The following is a 23,427-nucleotide window of genomic DNA, read 5'->3' as shown; positions in this document are numbered from 1 at the left end:
TTGGAAGCATTTCCAGACAGGTTTACTGACATATTGGCACATGTGGAAACCAGGGTGATTAGGCTCCAATATTTATAGAAAAAAACTTTTTAATGGCACATATAGATATCAAAGCTTAAACACACATATAAAACACTATCCAAGAAAATTCTGAGTCAAATCAAATAGAGAAATACTAGAATAGGTTTCATTTTGGGGATTTTGAATTTATGTATTTCTAAATGTGAGGGCTGTTAGTGCTGAGAAATCAAATTGCAAAACAAGTCAATCTTCTTTATCCCCCAAATAATTAAACAAATACCTAACATGAGGACAGCACTCCAATTCACCCTGATGAATTGGAAACAGTTCTGTGCTGGAGCAATACCTACTGCCAATTTGAATATAGGTAGCTACAGCCATTTTGTTAGTCAGCTGAGAGTGCAAATGACTGCCTTATGATAGATTCTCAAGTCAATTTCCTGAAAGAAAATACATTCAGGCCTCATCTGGAAACAATAGGAACAGGATTATCCTTGGCTGATAAAAGAAACCAGTGAGGAAATAGTGAATACACTCAAGGATCATTTTCCAATCCTCACTTCTACGCAAGGAACCAGAATGACTGGACGTTTGCAACACTGCATGCATCTGCAGTTAACTTGTTCAGATGTGTAATGACACACCTGTGGAGCAGGTGACTTGAACACCCCTAGATCAGAGGTAAGGACACCACCATTGCATTCCAAGATATTGTAACAAGACATTGACAACATTGTGCCATTATTCAAAGAAGGTGCAAGGGATAGGTCAAATAATTATTGACCAATCAGTCCAATTTTGGTGGTGGACAAATTACTTTAATCAATATTAAGAAATAGGATAAACTGTTTCTTTAACAAGCACAGATTAAGCAAACCTTGCAGACTATCCTTGGTAAAGGAGAGCGGTCTCTTATTAACAACTGAATATTTTGAAAAAAATGATAAAGAAAATTGTAGCAGAGTGGGTCCTGTCTACATGGATTCCACAGGGCTCCGTATTGGGACCCTTGCTCTCTGGAGTACATATTAACGATTTAGCATTAAATGGGGAAGGTAGTTGAGAGTGAAGAGCTTAGCTGTTGACTGCAGAAAGATGTTAATGGTTTGGTTGAGAGGGTGGAAAAGTGACAAATGGAATTCAATCCAGAGAAGTCGAGTTAAAGCATTTGGAGGGGACAGACAAAGCAAGGGAATACACAATAAGCTGGTCCATCAGCTCTCTATTTGTTGCATGGGAAATTAAGCTTTTTCAAAAAGTCACTGGTCATTATGAGGACTGTAGTAACATTTCTACTCATTGATGCTCAGTAAAATGCCTCAATTTTTATAAGAAATAAAACTACCAGATGCAAGACAGAATTCAGCTTTCGACTGATGTGTTCAAAGAGTTAAAAATCTTAATGTACAAAACAATTTTGCTCAATGCCTGTTGAAATGGCAATGTGCCTACATAAATTCACCATCTGTGACCTTCTCCTGACAGCCTTTTACACAATCTTTGAAAACTCTTTTCCTCAGCTATCAGCTGTCTTCAAAGCTAACACTGCAAGGGCTTCTTTCAATCAATATTTGTCCATGCACAAATCAAGTTTTACAAAGTAGTAGCTAGAATTTCTCTCCTGGATATTTCCACCCCTAGTGTAAGAGGAAGAGAAAGTAATTCCATAAATAGCAAACAGTTTATACAACTGTGTTTAACAGTTCACAGACAAACAAATATTTATTTAGCTTTTTAAATACTTTCCTCATTTAAGTGTGTATAACAAGGGAAGAGAAGTAGGCTGAACCAAAAAGGGTAGCTTAACGGCTGTTCCACTGAATAAATATTCAGCTGAAGATTACAGGATTCATGTTCAGGCTTCTTAGGTTTCTCCAAAATCCACACAGAATTCAAGGGAACAAAACTAGTGAGCAATAGAACAGATGTCAAACAAAGCTGCAGTCTGTCCTTCCTTTCTCTGAACCGGTACTTAGTCCTTTTATTTTTTCAGTCAATATGGCTGGGTCATTCAATGATTTTCCTATAGACTCACTGTATTGTAACCACAGATCTATGCACAGAGCCGCTGTCAGCATTCCCAAATTTCCCAAATGAAAGGGCATTATGCTAATTCTCCATCGTTTGCTCACTCAATCTCTCTAGCTAGCCTCAAATGCAAACTCGCTGGAGTATCCCAAGTCACAGCCTTTATTTCTAGCCTGTTCTGTTTGCCTTAGGGGCCTGCTGCTTGTTTTGACAGTGGATCCCCCTAGATAGTTGGGATTAGCAGTGGTTGTTTAGATAAACTTGAATCAAGTCCTCCCAAAGTACAAGATAGACACAGCTACTGAGATTCCAGCTGTCACATCCTTTCATCCAGTTAAACCTGCATTTGAACAGTAGCGATTCAATCTATAGGTTGTGAGAAAAAAAATTCATATACTGAATTAAAGTAATTTCATTCAATAATTCATGCTGATATAGGAAGACTTCTCCGTACACTAAACAAATGGAAGTGGAAGCAACAAGACAGTCTTGAAGAGGCTATTAACCAAAATAACACACTGTGCTTGATAGTTGACAAATATCAAGTATATGTGATAAATTTATCAAGTGCACCTATACTATTCAGTGTGTGGAGTTAGATTATGTAAAGCTCTAAAAGCAAATGCAAGAAAATCCTGCAGTGTCAAACACTTATATTAATCGAAACTCGACATATTAAGCCTTTTCAGACAGTGGTAGATTTGAAATAGAAGTGCATGTTATGTCATAGCACTCAGAAACAACAGGCAAGTCATGTAAAGCAGAAGCATATGAATTAACCTGGGATAAAAATGTACTGCATTGCATTTTTCCATGAATGTTTTGCATGATAGTGGATTTGTAATCCAGCAAATATAGAGTTCAAATCTCACTATGACAATTTGAGAATTTGAACATAAAATTTAAAAAACAAAACAGGAGATGGAATTAGTAAGGTCAATCATGAAGCTGTTGGAAAAATCTGACTAGTTCACCAATTATTTTTAGAGAAGGAAAAATGCCATCCTTACTTGATGTAGCCTGTACATAACTCCAATTAATCAACAGCCAATATGGATGGAACCAAGATATACAATGGAGTGATGACACAATAATGTCCTGGTCCTCTAAGTATAACGTTGCCTGACTAGCCTGAGAGACAACTGTCCCAATATGCATCAGTTCCTACTTGTCAGTGAGCAAGATGTATGAACAAATTACTGCAAATGCTGGAATCTGTACCAAAAACAACAAATGCTAGAGATCACAATGGGTCAGACAGCATCCATGGAGAGAGAGCAAGCTAACATTTCAAGTCTAGATGGCTCTTCATCATAGCCCTGATGAAGAGTCACCTCAACTCGAATCGTCAGTTTGTTCTCTCCCCTGAATGCTGTCTGACCCATTGTGATCTCCAGCTTTTGCTGTTTTCAGGACCAGTGAGCAAGGCTGGATGCCTTTGCCATTTCCTTAATTTATGCATAGGTTGCACCGGAAAGGACCATCCAGTTTTATTTCTTGCGATTTGACAGAGTTTGCAGAACACTTAAAAATAAATTATGCTAGTGGACAGATCAGTACAAAGGATCAGTAATTTGCAGAAACAAAAAACAGGTCAAACCACACCCCCACCCCTCATTTAAAAAATAATGTAAGAGTGGAATGAATACCATTGGGAGCTGGTATACAGTGGGGGTGAGTGGGCCTGCTAGTCTTTAACATTATCTCCAGACCCCTTTACACTTCATAGTTTCAGATCAAACAACAGCAAGGTGACTTCCTGCTAATTACCACTTATCACCAATCTTAGTACTCCTCGCTGTTGAACCCCATTTAGTGAAGCAATGAGGGTAGTAACAGCACAAAATGAACTCAGCATGCGAGTTTCAATGATCAATGGCAGCATGTAAGTAACATCACTGACCACATCCTGAAGAACACAGGTAGGCATTCAGGAGATGATAAGCGCTTACATGAGAGAATGATTGTAGATAACATCAAATAATTCAATCTGCCACACTTGCATCAGTTACAGTATTAGTTGGAGTGACTAGTATATAGGCCTGTTAAAAACTAAGGTTTGTTTTCACACCGAAGATGCTATTCATCATGTGGATTCTCACTATGCTATTTGGGACAGATTTAGCAGATTAAAACTGCATATCCATGATGTACTGTTTACCCTCACAAGCAGCAAAGTTGTACATTACCTAAATCTCGATCGCCATTCCCTGCATATCCCTCATTCCTCGAATCACATCAAGCCAGGTGTCAAAGGTTCACTCAATGAGGTGTATTTGAAGAACACACTGACAAGAGCATCAGATGCACCTGAAAACCCAGCACTAACCTTTTGAAGCTACATCACAGGACCAATGCTTGCAAAACAAAAGATATCTAAAGTTGAACAATTACACAATCATCAAGGCAGATCATGCTCTGTAGCTCTCAAATCCACTTGCAAATGGTGGAAAATTATACAACATTTGAGGGAGCTTTCTTTCAATTCATTCTAGTTGTAGTCAGAATTGTGCTTTGTTAAAATACAGCAATACGAACCAAATATGATTTGATGATATCAGATGCTGGGTTTTTTTTCTGGCTGATTTATACAATTAATTTGAAAGATAGTTCAAGTTCTAGGAACTGTGTCTTTTTTTCCCCAAATATGAATGCAAAGAAAGAGCTAAATTTTCAATACCTAAGGAAGACTACAAAGGCAGTAATCTATTGAATGAATCAGAAATTTCAAAAACAATAGCCAAGTCTTTATACCTTAAAAGCATTTTAAAACGCAGTTGATCATGCAGGTTATTTTTGCTACAAACTAGAGAAATTCAACTGTCATTAAACATTTTTAAATCTCCAAAGTGAAGATTTTTAATCATATACTTCAACTTTAAAACATTTCCGTTCAACATATTAAAGAGTCCATGTTAAATGAGTACTTGCAGACATTTAAAATCATTGATTTTAATGATTGATGTCATGAATCTTTGAAGCTTCCAAATATCATTCCAAAATATTAGTCAATTTACATGCTTTGACAATAGGATCATTTTAAGGCTCCCTTCTGAATCAGATGTAGCACTCTGAATGTTGAAATCTTCCCTCGATAAAATATCTTTCTTTCTGTCCAACAAATTGGATATAATGCATTTTTGTTCAATGGTTTGATTAGTTTGTACACTAATTGCATCCCACAATTTGATGACCAAACCACACAAAACAGCAAGTAGGGAAACATGCATATTTCCACTCTTCATGCAAGTTATTTTTTACCCCCTCCACCAACGATCCAACTAATTTATTCATGATCTCTGAATGGCTTACTAACACACATCAAAAAGATGAATTCAAAGATATAGACCCCTCAACTTGGGTGCTATATCTTCACAGCATCTCTTGATCTTGATGGTTTTATGGAAGCTGAACATACCTCACACTAACAAGCACTATTCTTTACTAGATTCTGGAACGCATAACCGACACACTAGTATCATTCCACCCTCACCCATTTAAATGCTATCACTGATACGCGCAAACACTCTTAGATGGGTCTTGATTTTCAGCATTGTTTTGCATTTGAAAACTACCAAATAGTTGCTGCTCTGAAATCTTTATTGGATTCAGCATTTCATTTGGCTCATTTAAGTACATACAGACACACCGCATTTCTGATGAAAATCAAAGTGTCGTCAAGAGCTCTTTCCAATACATGCTTCTCAAGGTTAAACCAATGTTCAGTCCCTGATTACACTGCACATTTGATCATGGGCATACTTTTCAGAACAGATTCCTCTTTCTTCCATTCTCACACTAATGTTCCCAAATATGAGATTTGCTCACTGCAACACAGCCCCTTGACAAATCAGCATACAGAATGGCTGTGAGCTTCAAAGCAGCTTCATACTTTTGTTGAAAGACCTATTTCTCTTTGGTGTTTGCCGGAGTCTGCTGTGTATGAAAATGCTTTACAAATTTGAGCATTTCCGCAACACAGTTCACCCAGTTAAAAGTAAGTAAAACATTCATACATGGAACATAAAATTCAGCATGACTACTAACGTGATTATGGCATCATAATTAAAATGGAAGTCAACTTACATGCCCAATACAAGCAAAACAAAATGATTTTGGAGAGCAGAAAAATGGACTTGTAGGTCATCACTGTGTGCATTTTATCATTACATAATTAAGTTTATCCCACATATTTGTCCTCTACCCATCACAAAAATAACTGTGAAATTAGCAGAAGATGCACAATACATTGAAGACAGAAAGCAAAAATAAATACATTCTAATTTATGTTATTAGTAACAGGTGATTACAGATGAGGTGGTAATACTGGTTGAACTTGAGCATGTGAACAGTAACACATTAGCAGTTATACTATTGGGTGCACATACAATGAAACTTTAAAAAAAAATTGGGAGAAATATATTATATATAACGTTTGGAGGGATATAGGCCAGGAGCAGGCAGGTGGGACTACTTTAATTTGAGATTATGTTTGGACCGAAGGGATTTTTTTTTCCCCTGTTGTATGATTCTACGACTGCTACACTGCATTCCTAAAAGTGACCTATTCGATTAATACACCAGAGGTTTAATAGATTTCCTTTACTGCGGAGAACCAAGACCCATTGGGCAATAGCCATATGGAACGTGATGGAAATCAGGAAGCAGCTATTAGGAATTGTCAAGTTGAGGTTCTACGTTACTATAGACTGCTGTAATACAGCAGCATTAAGGCATGGAATTCCAATTTTAGCGATGGTATAACAAATCAAACTACAGTATTTACAAATTCTTGAAATGGTCTAAAGACCATGATTATAAATTTGAATCTACTACAAAATGCGAAGTGAAGAATTGCAAAATTACAGTAGCTCTTTGTAATTTGGATAAATGATACTTGAACAGTTACAATGGTATCGTGTTTCGGAAGGTTGAAAAAATGCTTGTTTTCATTGGTTTGGCTATTAGGAAAAAATTTTGAGAAATGCAAAGTCAATAAGAGAAATTATTAAATTGATTCACTAAAAAAAAGAGAATGGAAGACAACTAATCAACTTATCATATTCACACTGAAAACCTTTTTAAAGTGAAACATTGCAACAAAAAAAAAATTGTTGTGCTAGTTGAACAAGCAATAGTTTCTTTTACATTTACACATTTCTTTGTGGCCAAATTTCAAATGGATGTTCTTTTTGGAAAATTATCACTCTCATATCATAAAGGCAGGGTTCAATCATTCTTGACATATGTACCAGCTACCTCCATAAACCAAACTCTGGCTTTTATTTTCAAATAAATGTGGATGTTAACATTGTTTAAAAAAACATAACTGGCAATATGTTTGCAGATTTACTTGGAAGTGTTTTGCGCACGGTTTATTCCAAACAAAGAAGACAGATACAAAGCATATTTTGCAAAACAACTGCAATAGAGATCAAAATTTAGATTTCTAATGTCCTGACAATAAGACTTCAAAAAGGCAAATATGAACTTTCACTTCTGACACTAATATTTTTGTTCCTTCATTCGTTTAATTAGTCAAAGAAAGAAGGGAGGAGAACACCCCCATCTACATCAATGGAGCGGAGGTTGAAAGAGTGGAGAGCGTCAACAGGAATGACAATAACCAACAGTAAGTGTCCTGGACTTCCCACGTAGATGTGACAGTCAAGAAGGCACAACAACGCCTCTTCTGGCTCAGGAAATTTGGCATGTCCATAAGGTACATGATCAAATTTTACAGCTGCATAATTGAAAGCATACTGTTGGGTACACAATGGCCTGGTATGGTAACTGCTCTGCCCAGTACCATAAGAAATTACTTTCTGGGTTAGAGTGGTGCTGGAAAAGCACAGCAGTTCAGACAGCATCCGAGGAGCAGGATGCTGCCTGAACTGCTGTGCTTTTCCAGGACCACTCTAACCCAGAATCTGGTTTCCAGCACCTGCAGTCATTGTTTTTACCCATAAGAAATTACTTGTGCATACAGCCCAGGCAATCACAGAAGTCATCTTCCAGGCATGGATTCCATTTACATGGATTGTTGCCACTGAAAGGCTGCCAACCTCTTAATTAAAAATCAGGTTATGGTCCAACACACTTATTTGGAAGTAGAAGCTTTCGCAGTGCTGTTCCTTCATCAGGTAGCCAATGGGGCAGGATCATAGGACACAAAATTTATAGGAAAAGATTAACGTATCATATAACTGGTGCGATGTATTGAACAATTCTAAATTTTTGTTAACTCTTTAATCACTTAGAATGGGGATACAGGTTTCAATTCATTAATATATAAATCCCAGAACTTCTTTCAAGTCACAGTCCCAAGATAACTTCAACTTTAATGCATCGTCTGAACTGAGATGTCACCTTTTGGTCTTCTAAAACCTCAAGTTATACAGACAATGCAGATCAGAAGGAACTTCCACCTCCACTCACCCCATCCCCAAATTTTGGCAGAGACTGGCAAAAGAACCAATGGCTACATGTGGGGAAAAATGTGTTTTATGGTGTGAGCAATTAATATTCGCAATACACAGAGTAAGGGGCAAAAACTGTTCCAGCTTTTAAAAAGCAAACTGGATAGGCTCTGAGAGAAAAAAAATTGCAGGGTTACAAAAGATGGACATAGGTGTGGGATCAGCTGAGTTGCTCTTACAGACAGCCAACACAGAGGTAAACAGGCTTAATGGCCTCCTTTTCTGCTGAAACAATTCTGAGATTCTTCAATAAAGCTCCTAACTGACTGTGAAACATTGGCATATTCTGAGGTCATGAAAACTGCTGTTACAAATTAAAGCCTTTTTTTGTCTTTTTTTCTGTTATGTTGCAAACAGGTTGCTCATGTAATTCTTTCCTGAGTCACATTCATCTATAAAGATATTGGTCAAGTCTTTCTCAGGAAGAAACAAACCTAATCTTTAGTAACCAATTTCAAACATCACTGACTGAACACAAATCACCCGGCTGCTGAAAAGCAATAGAAGCAACTCTAGATTAACACCAGACTAATTCGAAGCATCACTAAACAAATCCTTTTTCCAAAAAAAGCAAACAGCCAAGAACCATTATGCCAAGTTTAACATTCTCCGATTTTCGCTCATTGCTCATGCAAAGTATTAACACCACCATCAAGTGAAATAGCAGGGCAAAATCTGACATTGAGAAAAATCAAATTAACAGAAAGAGCTAGGAAGTTATTAACCAAATAAAAAATATTTGTTTTTTTTTAAATTGTCCACATTACAGATCTCAGTGCTTAAATTGACCTGCAATAAATACTATTCATTTTAAAGAATTAAGACCTTTAAAGGTCCAAAAATGTATTGTTTAATAATTCAAGATATGCTGTCAAAAAACAAATTTCTTAACAACTAAATGTAAAGTGTATGTGATGGCAGGATTATGTTAATTCAAATTGACATGAAATAGCATAATTACACCAAAACAAAATTCAATATTCAACCAATGGTTCATGCCTAATATTTTCTTAAAGTCAAAAGCAAATCAACACACTGCTCACAACAATACTGCCACAACAGCATTAGAGCTTAAACAGATCCAAAACTGCTGTACCCATTCTTTTGGCTGAGAGAATGCTGTGATTTAAAAGGTGACGCCTGCTCATACAAGCAAATTACTCCAGTATTGTGGACATTGCAATTGTTCTGAGATCTGGAGTTCAGGGAGTTAAAATATTAGCCAGTTTCTGTCTTTCATCGTTATCCAACATCATGCTTGAAACACACATTTATGGCTCCTCAGAGAACTAAACCAGGCTCAGCCAAAGATCCTTGTAACTATGTCCAATGTTCATTCTACATTCAAACTTACAGAAAGCAACTTGGGTAAGGACACCATTCAGAATTGGCAACGCTGTAACTAAATTAAAGTCAATGTTATTACAACAGTAGGAAAGGAATTAATTTATAGGACAGAGTGATGTGGTATCTAAATTGTGAGGAAAGTACAACATTAAAAAAAAGCCACATGACAGTTCACATCAGGTACAAGTCCATAATCTGTGGACTGCAAATCTTTGAAATCCAATTATGTAGGTGTTGAGTGAGAACACAAGTGTGGTCACGTAAAATCAACCCACAAATTGGTTGCTGCCGAAGTCTCGTATTGTGGATCAAAGTCCAGCTCAAATGTCAGTTCAGCAATTGTTTACACAGTTTAAATCTCTTGCTCTGACCATAAACTCCCTCGTGTTTTTGTGGCTCAACCATCCTGCCAGCTTTAGAGGCCTTTCTGCATTTTAGTTGTAAGGTCCAAAATGCTAAAAGAACAGCTTTTCTGACAGTGGACCCCAGTGTCTAAAGTTCATACATTAATTGGTAAATAGGTATAAGTGAACCACGTGTTGTCAGACACACTGCGCATCACTCAAAAATTGTTACTCAGTAGTCATGGAGTCATATAGTAACAAATTAGAGGCTTCGGTCCAACTTGCCCACATGGAGTAGACATCCCAGCCTGACCTAGTCCCATTTGCCACCATTTAGTCTATATCCCATTAAACAGTTTCCATTCATATACCCATCCAAATATCTTTTAAATGTCACAATTGTATCCACTTCCATGACTTCCTCTAGCAGCTCATTCCTTATATACACCACCCTCTGCATAGAAAAGTTGCCCCTTAGACCCCTTTTAAATCTTTCCCATCTCACCTTACACCTTTGCCCTCCAGTTTTGGACTCCCCCACTCCAGGGAAAAAACCAAGTCATTTCATCCTATCCATGCCCTCACGATTTTATAAACCTCGAGAAGGTTACCCTTAAGCCGCCAACACTCCAGAGTAAAAAAAAGCCTCAAGCTATTCAGCCTCTCCCTATAACTCAAACCTTCCAATCCTCACAACATCCTTGTAGATATTTTCTACACCCTCAAGTTTAACAACATCCTTCCTATAGAGGCTGACCAGAATTGTACAGTGTTCTAAAAGTGGCCTCACCAACGTCCTGTACAGCCACAACATAACATCCTAATTCCTATACTCAGTGTTCTGACCAATGAATGCAAGCATACCAAATCTCTGCTTCACCATCCTGTTTACCTATGACTCCATTTTCAAAGAATGCACCTGCAACCCTAGGTTTCTTTGTTCAGTAACACTCTACAGGGCTTTTCCATCAAGTGCAGAAGTCTTGCTCTGGTTTGCCTTACCAAAATACAGTACCTCACATTTATCCAAGTTAAACGCCATTTGCCATTCCTTGACCCATCTGATCAAGTTTCCATTGTACTTTGAGGTAACATTCTTCAAAGTCCATTACACCACCTATTTTAATGTCATCTGCAAACTTACTAACCATCGTTCCTATGTTCACATCCAATCATTTTTATATAAATAACAAAAAGCAGTGGACCCAGCACTGATCCTTGTGGCACATCGCTGGTCACAGGCCTCCAGTCCGAGATCTGTACAAATGCAGAAATCAGCAAATTTGTTAGCATTTAGACACTGCTATTAATGTGTTTCTTTATAACTGCACTTAATTTTTCCAAATCAAACAAGGCAAAAAATGCTTCCCCAGTCAATGTTATTTTGACATGGGTCAGCAATGGTGGTTATCAACAAAATGCATACTTGTCACCACCTCATCTCCACTGCTAAAACTCTCAAGATATATCCCGAGGCACTAAGTTCTGGTCTCCTTGAACCTCAGATCATCTGCCTTGCCCATCATCTGCATCTGCACTCCTTCCTAAAATAAAAATCATACAAAATTCTTCAATCAACAATGTATTTTGTATAGATACACAAATTTTGAAACACTCATTCGTATTTGCAAATTTCCTCAAGGTGTCACCTCCATTACTTCTACAATATTCTCTGGCGCTACTTCTCAAATTGCAGGCTCCCCTCCTCCAGCTGAAGCTGTTCATTCAATTATACGATCCTCCTCAATCTTACCTTTGACTATTGGTTGATGATGTAGCAACTGTAGCCTTGAACTCCACAACGTTCTGCCTTACTACATCACTCTCTGTTTTGGTCTTCCATCTCTTCAATCCTGGCTTCAGTCACATCCTCTGATCTTGTTTCCAATAACTGCTTGATCTCCTCACCCTAACTCATGCCTGGTTTTTGAAATAATCTAACTATACTTAAAAACACTGAGCAAAGGTAAGCTGTCATTGCTGTTGTTAAGAAACTGATGAACCTGTAACTAAAACTACTCTAAAATCCTCCGATTAGATCTGCAGAAATTTGAAATATGTTCATTTAGCTAATAACAGTCATTTTTCTACTGTTGAAGCGGAGAGAAGCATCTCACCTCAGTCTCCTTTAATTTCGCTTAATAATTTATGCTTAGAAATTAATGAGAGGACAGAGCTAGGAGAATGCCAAAATAAAGCTGTTACTAGAACAGAAAGACAGGCTTAAAAAAAAGGTGACCAAAACTGTCCCTGCATTATTGCAACAAGCTTACTCATCCATTTTCTGTCATGTTGGGGATAATGAAACAGTGAAAATATGTTTGAAATATCAAATAATACAGTTAAGACCACCATATCAAAAAAAGGGAAAGAAAACCAAAAAGAAATTTCAAAGTGAGCCCTGAGATGTTGTTTCTTTTTTTAAAACTTTAAATGGCATTTTGATACCTAATTTACAACTTATGGGTGAAACTACAATAGAAAACTATTCCTTTTTCAAAACCTTTTTTATAAAATTTCAGAGAATCACTGTAGAAGCTGAAAGTCCACAGAACTATCTTGCCTCAAGGAAAATTTTGTTTTCCTCAACGTGCCAGAATCTAAGCTTTATTGGTTGACAAGAATCAACTACAAACATAATCAGCCAACTTACTATCATTTGGCACTTAGCAAAACAAAATCTGACTGCTTGGAAATTTAGCCCAAATAACTTATTCCATTAGTACTAAAATTTTTTTTTTCATTTCAGCTATGTGTTGAAGCTTGATCAATTTTATATTTTTATTTAATTCTAATCACTTTCTTGTTTTTACATAGATGATCTTGAAATTACAATCAGAAATATTTTAATGGAATCAAATCATTTGTCATAGTTACACAGGGTATTCAGAAAAGATCTACCTACACAAAGACTTCAAATATTTGGCAGCATTTATTACATTATTGCCCATCCCTAATTGCCAGAACATTGTTAAGAATCAACTACATTGCTGCGGGTCTGAAGTCACGTGTAGGCCGCACCAGGTAAGGATGGTAGATTTCCTTCCCTGAAGGACATGAGTGAACCAGATGGGTTCATATGACAATGAGCATTAACATGGTAACCATTAGAGTAATGTTGTAATCCTAGACTTTCCTTTTACTAAATTTAAAATTCACGACCTGCTATGAGGGATATGAACCCAAGCCACTTGGTCCTCTGGACAGTGAGCCCACCACCTCCACTTTAACTAGATACCATGGCTATTCCTGCACATGGTGCATATAACCAAACATTTGCATTCAATAATTTTACTAGCTAGATAGCAATTTTATCATTAGCGCAAACGTCATTCCACTCATGTAATATAAATTAGTTAAGGGCAATGGATAAACTCTCCTTCTCTGCCCACACCATCGACCCTGATGCAAACCTCAATGCAGTTTCATTTACCAGGCTGCACTATAAAAATACTTCACATTATTGTTTGTTTGCCTGTTAACCTGCATCCTGGTGCTTAGCACCTCTCATGCAGGGGAATGATCTCACCTGCTCTCATAGCTTAAGCACACGGTGTTTCAGAATTCATGTGGCCATTCTAGATTCTGCTTTTGTTCTGCACCTAGCCCTTTTTTTTTAAAAAAAGTCACACACACACATACACACATACACACTTCACTCTCTATCTTTTGTGTTTATGGGAAGATCCACAATTTCACAGTCACATATCAGAAACAATACCATAATCATCATTGAAAACAACAAATGCTAGAGATCACAGCATCCATGGAGAGAGTGCAAGCTAACATTTTGAGTCTAGAAGACTCATCCAGATAACTCTTTATCAAAGCTCTCTCTCCATGGATGCTGCCTGACCTGCTGGGATCTCCAGCATGTTGTTTTCAATACAGATTCCAGCATCTGAAGTAATTTGTTCCTACAATCTTTATTCTCCTGGAGTCAGTGTTTCATTTTAATGAATGGTGATAGCCCTATGATACTTCATTCAGATGACTTTTTCCACATATAAACTTTAACTATCAGCATCAGTGTGCAATTCTACATAAAAGGCATTCAACAACCGAGCCTAATGCTATCATCATCCATTCACACAGTGACCTTGAGTCACCATTTCTGGAATCAGTTGACATAAGTAGAATTTGCTGTTATCTTACCCTTGCTTAAAAAAACCTCCTTAAATCTTACTTCTTCAAACACAATTTCAACTAGTTCCCCAAGTCTTCCCCTCTTCATGTGGAGGCTCGACTTGAACTGTGAAGCAACTGAAGATGTCAATAACGTTTTCAAAACACTATATAAATGTAAATTATTGTGGAACTGCTGGAAAACTGGAAAAACAATCCCCAAAACCAAATTCAATTATAAAACACCCACCCTTGCATCACCAAAGATCAACTAACTCAACACGCATCAGGAATTAAAACTGGGATTTAAAACTTTGGATGGATTATGCACCATATGAGCTACTTACCTGCTGAAATAAATCCCTCAAGTGTTTCAATGTTTTTACTTTGCATTCTTTTGGGGAGTGGCTTGATTTAAATAGCTTATTGGGAGCTTGGGATAAGCATTGCAGCCCACTGCAAACAATGGTTTGTAATTTTCATCTCTTATGGGAAAACTATGTTAATCAACTGATGAAATATGTTATGTTACATTGTGATTATAATCATGGGCTTCCAATAAAAAAAGTCACTGCTAGAAATAAGCATTATACTGATTGTAATGATTGTTTAATGACTCCTAGCTTAACAAAAGTTAAAACACTTGAATAAAGTATCATTCCCATCTTGACAATGTTACATTTTTAAAAATAATTACTTTGTATATATAAAAATCACATTGATGACTGTATCGGCGCTACCTCGTGCTCCCACGAGGAGGTTGAACGGTTCATCCACTACACGAACACCTTCCACCCCGACCTCAAATTCACCTGGACAGTCTCGGACTCCTCCCTCCCCTTCCTAGACCTTTCTGTTTCTATCTCAGGCGACCGAATCAACACGGATATCTACTACAAACCTACCGACTCCCACAGCTACCTGGACTACACCTCCTCCCATCCTGCCCCCTGTAAAAACGCCATCCCATTCTCCCAATTCCTTCGTCTCCGCCGCATCTGCTCCCAGGAGGACCAGTTCAAAATACGTACAACACAGATGGCCTCCTTCTTCAAGGACCGCAATTTCCCCCCCGACGTGGTCGACGGTGCCCTCCACCGCATCTCCTCCACTTCCCGCTCCTCCGCCCTTGAGCCCCGCCCCTCCAACCGCCACCAGGACAGAACCCCACTGGTCCTCACCTACCACACCACCAATCTCCATGTACAGCGCATCATCCGCCGTCACTTCCGCCACCTCCAAACAGACCCCAGCACCAAGGATATATTTCCCTCCCCTCCCCTATCAGCTTTCCGTAGAGACCACTCCCTCCGCGACTCCCTTGTCAGATCCACACCCCCCACCGACCCAACCACCACTCCCGGCACCTTCCCTTGCAACCGCAGGAGGTGCAACACTTGCGCCCACACCTCCCCCCTCATTTCTCTCCAAGGCCCCAAGGGAAACTTCCATATCCGCCACAGATTCACCTGCACCTCCACCCACATCATCTACTGCATCCGCTGCAGCCGGTGTGGCCTCCTCTATATTGGGGAGACAGGCCGCCTACTTGCGGAGCGATTCAGAGAGCACCTCTGGGCCACCCGGACGAACCAACCCAACCAACCTGTGGCACAGCATTTCAACTCCCCCTCCCACTCCACCGAGGATATGCAGGTCATTGGACTCATCCACCGCCAAACCACAACAACCCGACGGTCGGAGGAGGAGCGTCTTATCTTCCGACTGGGAACCCTCCAACCGCAGGGGATGAACTTGGACTTCACCAGTTTCTTCATCCCCCCTCCCCCCACCTTGTCTCAGCCGGATCCCTCCAGCCCGGCACCGCCTTCCTGACCTGCAGTCTTCTTCTTGACCTCTCCGCCTCCACCCTACTCCGACCTATCACCCTCACCTTGACCTCTTTCTACCTATCACATTTCCAACTCCCCTCCTCCAAGTCCCTCCTCCCTACCTTTTATCTTCTCCTGCTGAACACTCTCTGCTCATTCCTGAAGAAGGGCCTGTGCCCGAAACGTCGAATCTCCTGTTCCCTGGATGCTGCCTGACCTGCTGTGCTGTTCCAGCAATAAAGTTTCAACTATATAAAAATCAGCCATTCCACTACTGAAAAACCTACTTATCCAAAATTTCTAAAAGGATTCATGCTGTATGGCCAATCAACTTTTCCCCATTTAGAATGGTAATCTCATTTCAAATCAATTATAAAGTTATTATTGTGCCAAGATATTGTGTAAGATAGCAGCTATGTTATGTATTAAATTTGTCATACATCAGAATGTCATTGCCATAAGTATATTCACACAAATGAGGGGAGAAATTCCACTTTGTAAATAATTATAAGCAAGACCGCTACAATGTGGAAAATGCATTTGTTACGTCATCCCTTTGTATCAAACAACTTATTTACATTTCAGATTACATTTTGCATGAAACACTGAGATCTATCAGCACCAAGAATCTGAAATAATGAGGGAGAAAGACTTGTAACACCACATCAGGTCTGCATTACTTCCGTGTCAAAAAGAAAGGTTTCTTCTGTAGTGATGGCTCATTTATTCTGCCCATAATTGAGAAGCAAAGATGAAACTGATGAACTTTTACTGCCCATTTGTCTTTAGCAGACAATTAAGACTGAGGAGATCAAAATGGATTATCATACCACGCAGACAACCAGCCTAGCAGTCATACATCTCAGAGGCCACAGATTTGTGACTCCCTTTCATCCCTCCCCTTTATTCTTATGCTTTTTCCTCTCTAAAGGCAGCAATAGCTTTGTGGCTCAAGGGAAGCCAAAAGCCTGGCCATCATTAGTCAGTCACAGATGCTGAAGTAACATGCTTTTTCGGTTTCTAAAGGATCGAGCCACAATAATTTGTGACAGAGTCCCCTGCAGAAGTATAAAGACCTTCAGGAATAAAATATCACTGGTAGTTGCAGCATCAAAGTCTCTGATCCTCTGCAATGACTACAGTACATTTAAAATTTATTTTACCCACAAACAAGCAGACATATTGGGATTTGAAGTCTTCTTTACAAGCAATACTTTTAAAAAAAAATCATTTTTCTTTTGGCAGTTACAAGACAGAGTCAATGTAAAGTTTACTTCTATCAGAAAAAAACAGCAAATAGGCACTTCTAGCTAACAAAAAGGCCACCATTTTTCCCATTAAAATCAAAGCTAAACCAAACATTTTTTTCAAAGGAACAAGACTTAAAGCCGCTACACATCTTTATTTACGTACATGCAAATGATTTAAGCCATTAATTCAGAAATACATTAAGAATAAGTCCTTTGTGTAAGCACCAAAAACAAAGAAACCAATGGTGAGGCTTTTTTTTTTAAAATGCTGCATCTCCCAGATTTGTTTATTAATAAAGACTCATATGTGCCCAAGATGATTTACAGGACAGCAATCACATATAGAGCTTCAGATGACATCTATAAGGTCAAATAAGCTCAAGGAGTTTTAAACCACAGTCTAAACCCCCAGATGAGAAATCACTCCTATGCATTCATTATTTTGATAGTGCATACACTGTGGCACTGATGGGAAAGTTTTATTATCTGTGAAAAAAAAAGACAAAAATCCATTTATTTTAAATTTATCAAATTATAAAAAAGGAAGATTTACTTTTGAAAGTACACATATTTTCTGCTTTACACTTGAAACATTTCTGTTGACAGTAAGCTATTCAATTTTACTCATTTTAATTCAACTATTGAGATTAAATATTTGTAAAAGATGAAATATACAACAGTACATTTGTGACTGGATATGTACAGATTTCTCTCCCACCATAAAGGACTATTTACTTCTGCACATTTCTGTCCACCTGAAAAATGCACCTTTTCCCCCAGTCAAAAAGCATGTCTATCCACTCCTAACAAGCAAAGTGTAAGAGGTGTTTGAGATTTAGAGACTGTACTGTCTTTTTAGGTAAGGTATCTGACCACTATCACAGAGGGCAGAATTCAGATGCACCAGTGCCCTACAACTCCGTCAAACAATACATGACTCCAAAATCTCACTAAATATATATATAAAAAACAGAAACAACTAAAAGCTGAGGAGCCTGATGACATGTCTGAGATCTGAAATTTGAATTCGCTCTCCACAAATGTTGTTGAACTGTCAGATTTTCTTCCAGCATTTCCTGTTTATATTATAAGAGCTTTAAAGAACATAGGATACATTTAAGATCACAAGAAACAGTAGACAACATGGCCCCTTAAATCTACTCTGCCATTCAATACAATCATGGTTAATCATCACCATAAGTTACACTTTACTATTCATTCTTCACATCAATCGATTTTCTGAAAAGTTCACTGAATTTTCTGTCCATCCCAACTTTAAATATTTTCAATGATGAAGGGTCCACAACCAACTGGGTAGAGAATTCCAAAGATTAACAACATTTAGAGTAAAGAAATTTCTCATCATCGGTGTCCAAAATGATTGGTCCCTCTGCAGAGAATCTGCCTACATTTTCTAGGCAGAGGTGCAACTTCTCAGTAAACACTGTCAAGGCCTATCAATCGTGTGTTTCAATGAAATCACCTCTCATTCTCCTAAATTCCAAAGAGTATTGGTGCAATTTACTCTGCATTTCAATACTGGACAACTGCTTCATCACAGGAACCAATCTACTGCACTTTCTCTGCACCATCACCACTATAATTATGTCCTTCCCTAAATATGGAGGGCAAAGCTGCGCACTGTATTCTGTTTGGTTTCAACAAGATGCTGTAGAATTGTAACAATTACCCTTACAATAAAGGCAAACGTCACAATTCAATTTCCTAACTGGGTGCTCTACCTGTACACTCTGTTTCTTGTAGTAGTCATGCAAGATCATCGGGAGGGCAGGTTAGGTAGTGTTCAGGCTCCCAGCCCACCCATTCCTTTTCAGCTGACTGGTCGCATTTTTAAAAATAATTATTTTTTAACTTCACCTTTTGTATCACATTAATCTTTTGTTATTTCTGTGGCTGGGTGTGGCAGTTTCAGTCAGACAGTTCCAGGTCCTTGGCAGTTTTGAGAAGGCTCCAATCTACAACAGTTGAGAAGCCCCCTGGCCTCGACAGTTGTGACACTTGCGCTCACCACTCCCCTCCCCCCCACCCCCCAAACTCCTGTTGTCTTTGTCTCATATACATACACACACACACACACACACACACACACACACACACAGCACTGTTTTTGTGGAGGCGTATGTACATTTTATTGTATTTTCACAAATACATGTAACAATAAATTTCTATCTAATATGCCCAAGTCCCTTTGAACACCAAGATGTCAGGTCTTATCCCTTTTTTAAAATATTCTGCTTCGCCATTCTGACTGCCAATTTCACACTTTCCCACATTATACTTTCTGCTTTGGTCTCCATTCACTTAATATATCTATATATCTTTATAAGGGGAATAATAAAAAGCAACAAAAGCTGAATAAAAGTATTGCATCTGAAACAAATCTGTTTCTCTCCACAGACGCTGCCTGAACTGCTAACTACTTCCAGCATTTTCTGCTTTTATTTCAGATTTCTAGCAGTATTTTGCTGTTGTTTATATTTCTTCAGCTTTTAAACCCTTCTTGCAGCTTATTTTCACACCTAGCTTTCTTTCGGATACATTACGTGAGTGATTCCCTTTAAATCTATCCTGTCAGCTACATCCTCAAAAAAGCTCTAGTAAATTTCTCAATTATGATTTTACATTTGTGAAACTATGTTATCTTTTTATAATTACCATTTACAATGCTTTTCTAAGTTTATTCTTAAAAATGTCTTAATTATGCATTCCAGCATTTTCCCAACGACTATTGACTGTCTGGCCAGTGGTTCCTGGCTTCCTCTTGAATAATGGTATTATGTTTGCTAATCTACAATTTGTTAGAACTATTCATGAATCAAGGAGATTTTCAAAAATTATAACCAGAGACAATATCCACAATCACTGCAGTTCTCTTTCAGAATCAGAATGCAGGTCCTTGGTATTTGTCAGATTGTAGCACCTTCAGTTCCCCACTCTTTGCAGCCTCTTCAGCTCAAAAACAGCTTTATTTCCTAAAATATGCCTGTTCCCCTAAACTTTAGTTCATCTCAGCTATTTGTAATAGGAATGCTACCGTTCAGTTCAAAGTCTTAGACCAAGGACTGACTCCCCTAGACAAGAGTACATTGGAGGTCAGCAGACCTCACCGAATGCCTTACACATTGAGAATAGTAACATCACACTAATGGTGCCAAAGGATGACTGGAGTACACCAGCAATATTCAGCACCTTGAACAAAAGGATCTATAGGACAATAATGATTTTAGGGATGATTTTGTCATGGGGATGGGGCAAGGAGAGATGAACCGTTGGGGAGAATTTCTCTAAGTTTTTTATTGGCTTTCAATTGGTATAATAAATTTAATGAGGAATAAATATGAAAAATATAAAATAGCGATACAGATCTTTCCATTCGATCAAAAGGCTGCATGCGGTCAAACTCGGGCCATTCCCACAAGGAGAGAGGTGGATTAAACAGCAACAAATACAAGCTGCTCTCGCATGCCTCCTAGCAATCATTGTAAAAACAGCTTAAACGCAGAGCGATCCATAGTCCACTCTGAGTCTTGGGGACTCAAAGGAAGAGGAAGATAAATTGAAACATAACATGTAACAAATTTTCTACGATTCTTTAGTTTGGAAACAATTAACAGTAAGCTTGCATCTTTCTACATTTAATATTGTAATGGGATAGTGTATACAATAAATCAGCATTTTTTCAGAAGTACCATCAACAGAACTGGTTAGAGAAACTATCCCAGTGCAGTCACACAATCATATATTAGAACTTGATAAATTTCACAGAAGCAATGTCTGAATCTCATACTGCTGATGCTCTTTTTTTCTTGAACTTCCAATTTGTCATTTAAACAGCTATTTGCCAGATATCATCTACAAAGAAAACTCAAAAAAAATCATCTGTTGTCCATGTAAGCAAGTATGGATTTTACTACATAGAATTGCTTTGAAAAAAGCCATGCTGGGTTGCAAATTTTGCCTCCTACTGTATATTTTTACAAACTGTCAATGTCATCATCATCTTCATCAGTGGCTCTTAATTATCACCCCCATCTCTTCCCCAAAAAAATTCATTTGTCTCCTTCATTAAACTGAACAGCAGTGATATCTTGAGTGACTCTGAAATAAATTTTGCTATGTTAAAAAAAGTTAATTACGCATTCCAAACCTGGTCGCTGTAGTCCTCAGGGAATTGTCTCCGCACCTCAGGATCTGTAAATAATTGACAGATAATATTAATTGGCTTTGGATTAGCGAGCAAGCAGAGTATCACACATTAATATTTGATCAGAAGATGATAGGGACCTGGCAGGGGATCCAAGGGGCAGCTGAGGCTGTTATGTTGATTAGGGCCAGTGAGAACTGTTCAAGGCTTCCCCTTTTCCCTCCTCCAGTTAGGTAAAAAAGGAGAATATTTGGCGCACCCTTTAGTTTCAAGACAGTTTTCTACCCTAACCTCCTACAAGCTGTAAATTGTCATCTAGACGTGTTGCCAGAATATCAGAAGGTCTTTCAAATTCCAGAGAGCCTGCTTTGATTGTGATTTTATTAGCTATCTAGTTTGGCTGACTATTGAGCATAATAAGATAAATGTCCCAAATTTAGGTTACATCTCTGCCAGCTACTCATGTTCTGCTACCAGCATCCAGCAGAGCCTGCACAGTGCTATCAGAGATCAACTTATGAATAATAGGGGGACATGCAGAAGGGTCAATTTAATGCGTGGAATTCTTCCAAAAAAAAACCCGATTCCAAACAGTTCCTTGAGGCTAATTAGAACAGTGCTGAACCTTTGTCAGCATGCATGACAACAGTATCAAAGATTTAAGGAGGGAAAAAAAAGGAATGCTGTACGTACAGAACACGAAGTGACAGAAAATATTTTTTAAAACATACGCTTCAACTTGTTTTGTCAGATCTCTGCTGTCATTAGATTATGAAATGCAGTATATTGGCAGGGGATTGTCATGTACTTCTATTAGCCTCAATTACATGAATGCAGTTAATTGACACAAAATTAGAATTAACTGCTGATCCAGATGAAACAGCATTACACAGTAAAAACAATGATGATCAGTAGAATACAGATTCAGTCGTGTGACAACAAAGAAAATTCTCCATACTCCCAAGACAGAAAAAAAAAACACATATTGGAATTAATTCATGTTTAAATAATGTTTTTAAAAATTCCAGAATAAAATTATTTCAGAAGTCCCCTGCAGGATGTATAGGCAAAGCACATCCTCCAGTCATATAATATATAGTTGAACGTAACAGAGTGCTAGTGTTGATGCAATTTGTGCTCAATTCTCATGCTCTGGTATCTCCAGAATACTGTAGCTGTTAGGTAAATGGTACAAAAAAAATAGTGGAGCAAGTCAATTCAGACCAAGTTAATCCACATAATGATTTGATTTCCTGTGTTGAAAACATTGATTTTGGGCAAACATGCATCTTTAACCCTTTAGGCTTCGTCTGTCCAAACACTGAAACTTGATATGACAAAAATATCTTTGTTCAGAAAGAAGTGCACATACAAAACCATAAACAAATCAAGTGTTTTGAAGATAACTGTGGAAATGCAATAATTAGCAGAAAACTCTGAAGTGACTCAACATGTTCATTGATAATAAATTGCACCTGAATCTGACCCCACGTAACTGGTGAAAGTCATGAGTATTCAGTTTCTTGGTTACATAGAGCAACTAGTACTCATTTTAAACTAAATAGATCAGAACTTATTCCACTGAAGACTGTTGCTAATGTATCGATGGCAACACAAACATTGCAACAAAAGCATCCAATGAAATATATTTTAAGTTTAAAGGTTGCTAGCTGGGTAATTGAAATATTGGCTTGAAATTGTATTCCACGTGATTCGGGGTTTGTCCAGCACGACATCATCATGATAAAGTGAGAAAACCTAAATGCATATTTAAATAATAAGTAGATCTAATTTCAAGACAGTGACAAGTTTATATTCACTATATCAATTCAATAG

General features: G+C 38.0%; 1 protein-coding gene across 5 annotated transcripts in view; it reads right to left on the bottom strand.

Moving 5' to 3' along the window:
- Positions 1-23,427, bottom strand: part of dennd1a (DENN/MADD domain containing 1A) — a 533,820-nt gene that overhangs the window by 378,285 nt on the left and 132,108 nt on the right. For all 5 annotated transcript variants that reach the window (XM_087998441.1, XM_043720136.2, XM_043720139.2 and 2 more), the window contains exon 3: positions 21,595-21,638. In XM_087998441.1, the coding sequence (XP_087854567.1) occupies positions 21,595-21,638 (44 nt within the window). The remainder of the gene's footprint in view (positions 1-21,594; positions 21,639-23,427) is intronic.

The sequence above is a fragment of the Chiloscyllium plagiosum genome, unplaced genomic scaffold, assembly GCF_037043375.1.
Source record: "Chiloscyllium plagiosum isolate Xiang-an unplaced genomic scaffold, Cpla_swu_hap1 HiC_scaffold_21, whole genome shotgun sequence".
Lineage (NCBI taxonomy): Eukaryota > Metazoa > Chordata > Chondrichthyes > Orectolobiformes > Hemiscylliidae > Chiloscyllium > Chiloscyllium plagiosum.
The sequence above is the reverse complement of the archived record's forward strand: the minus strand, read 5'-3'. Positions and strand labels throughout refer to the sequence as shown.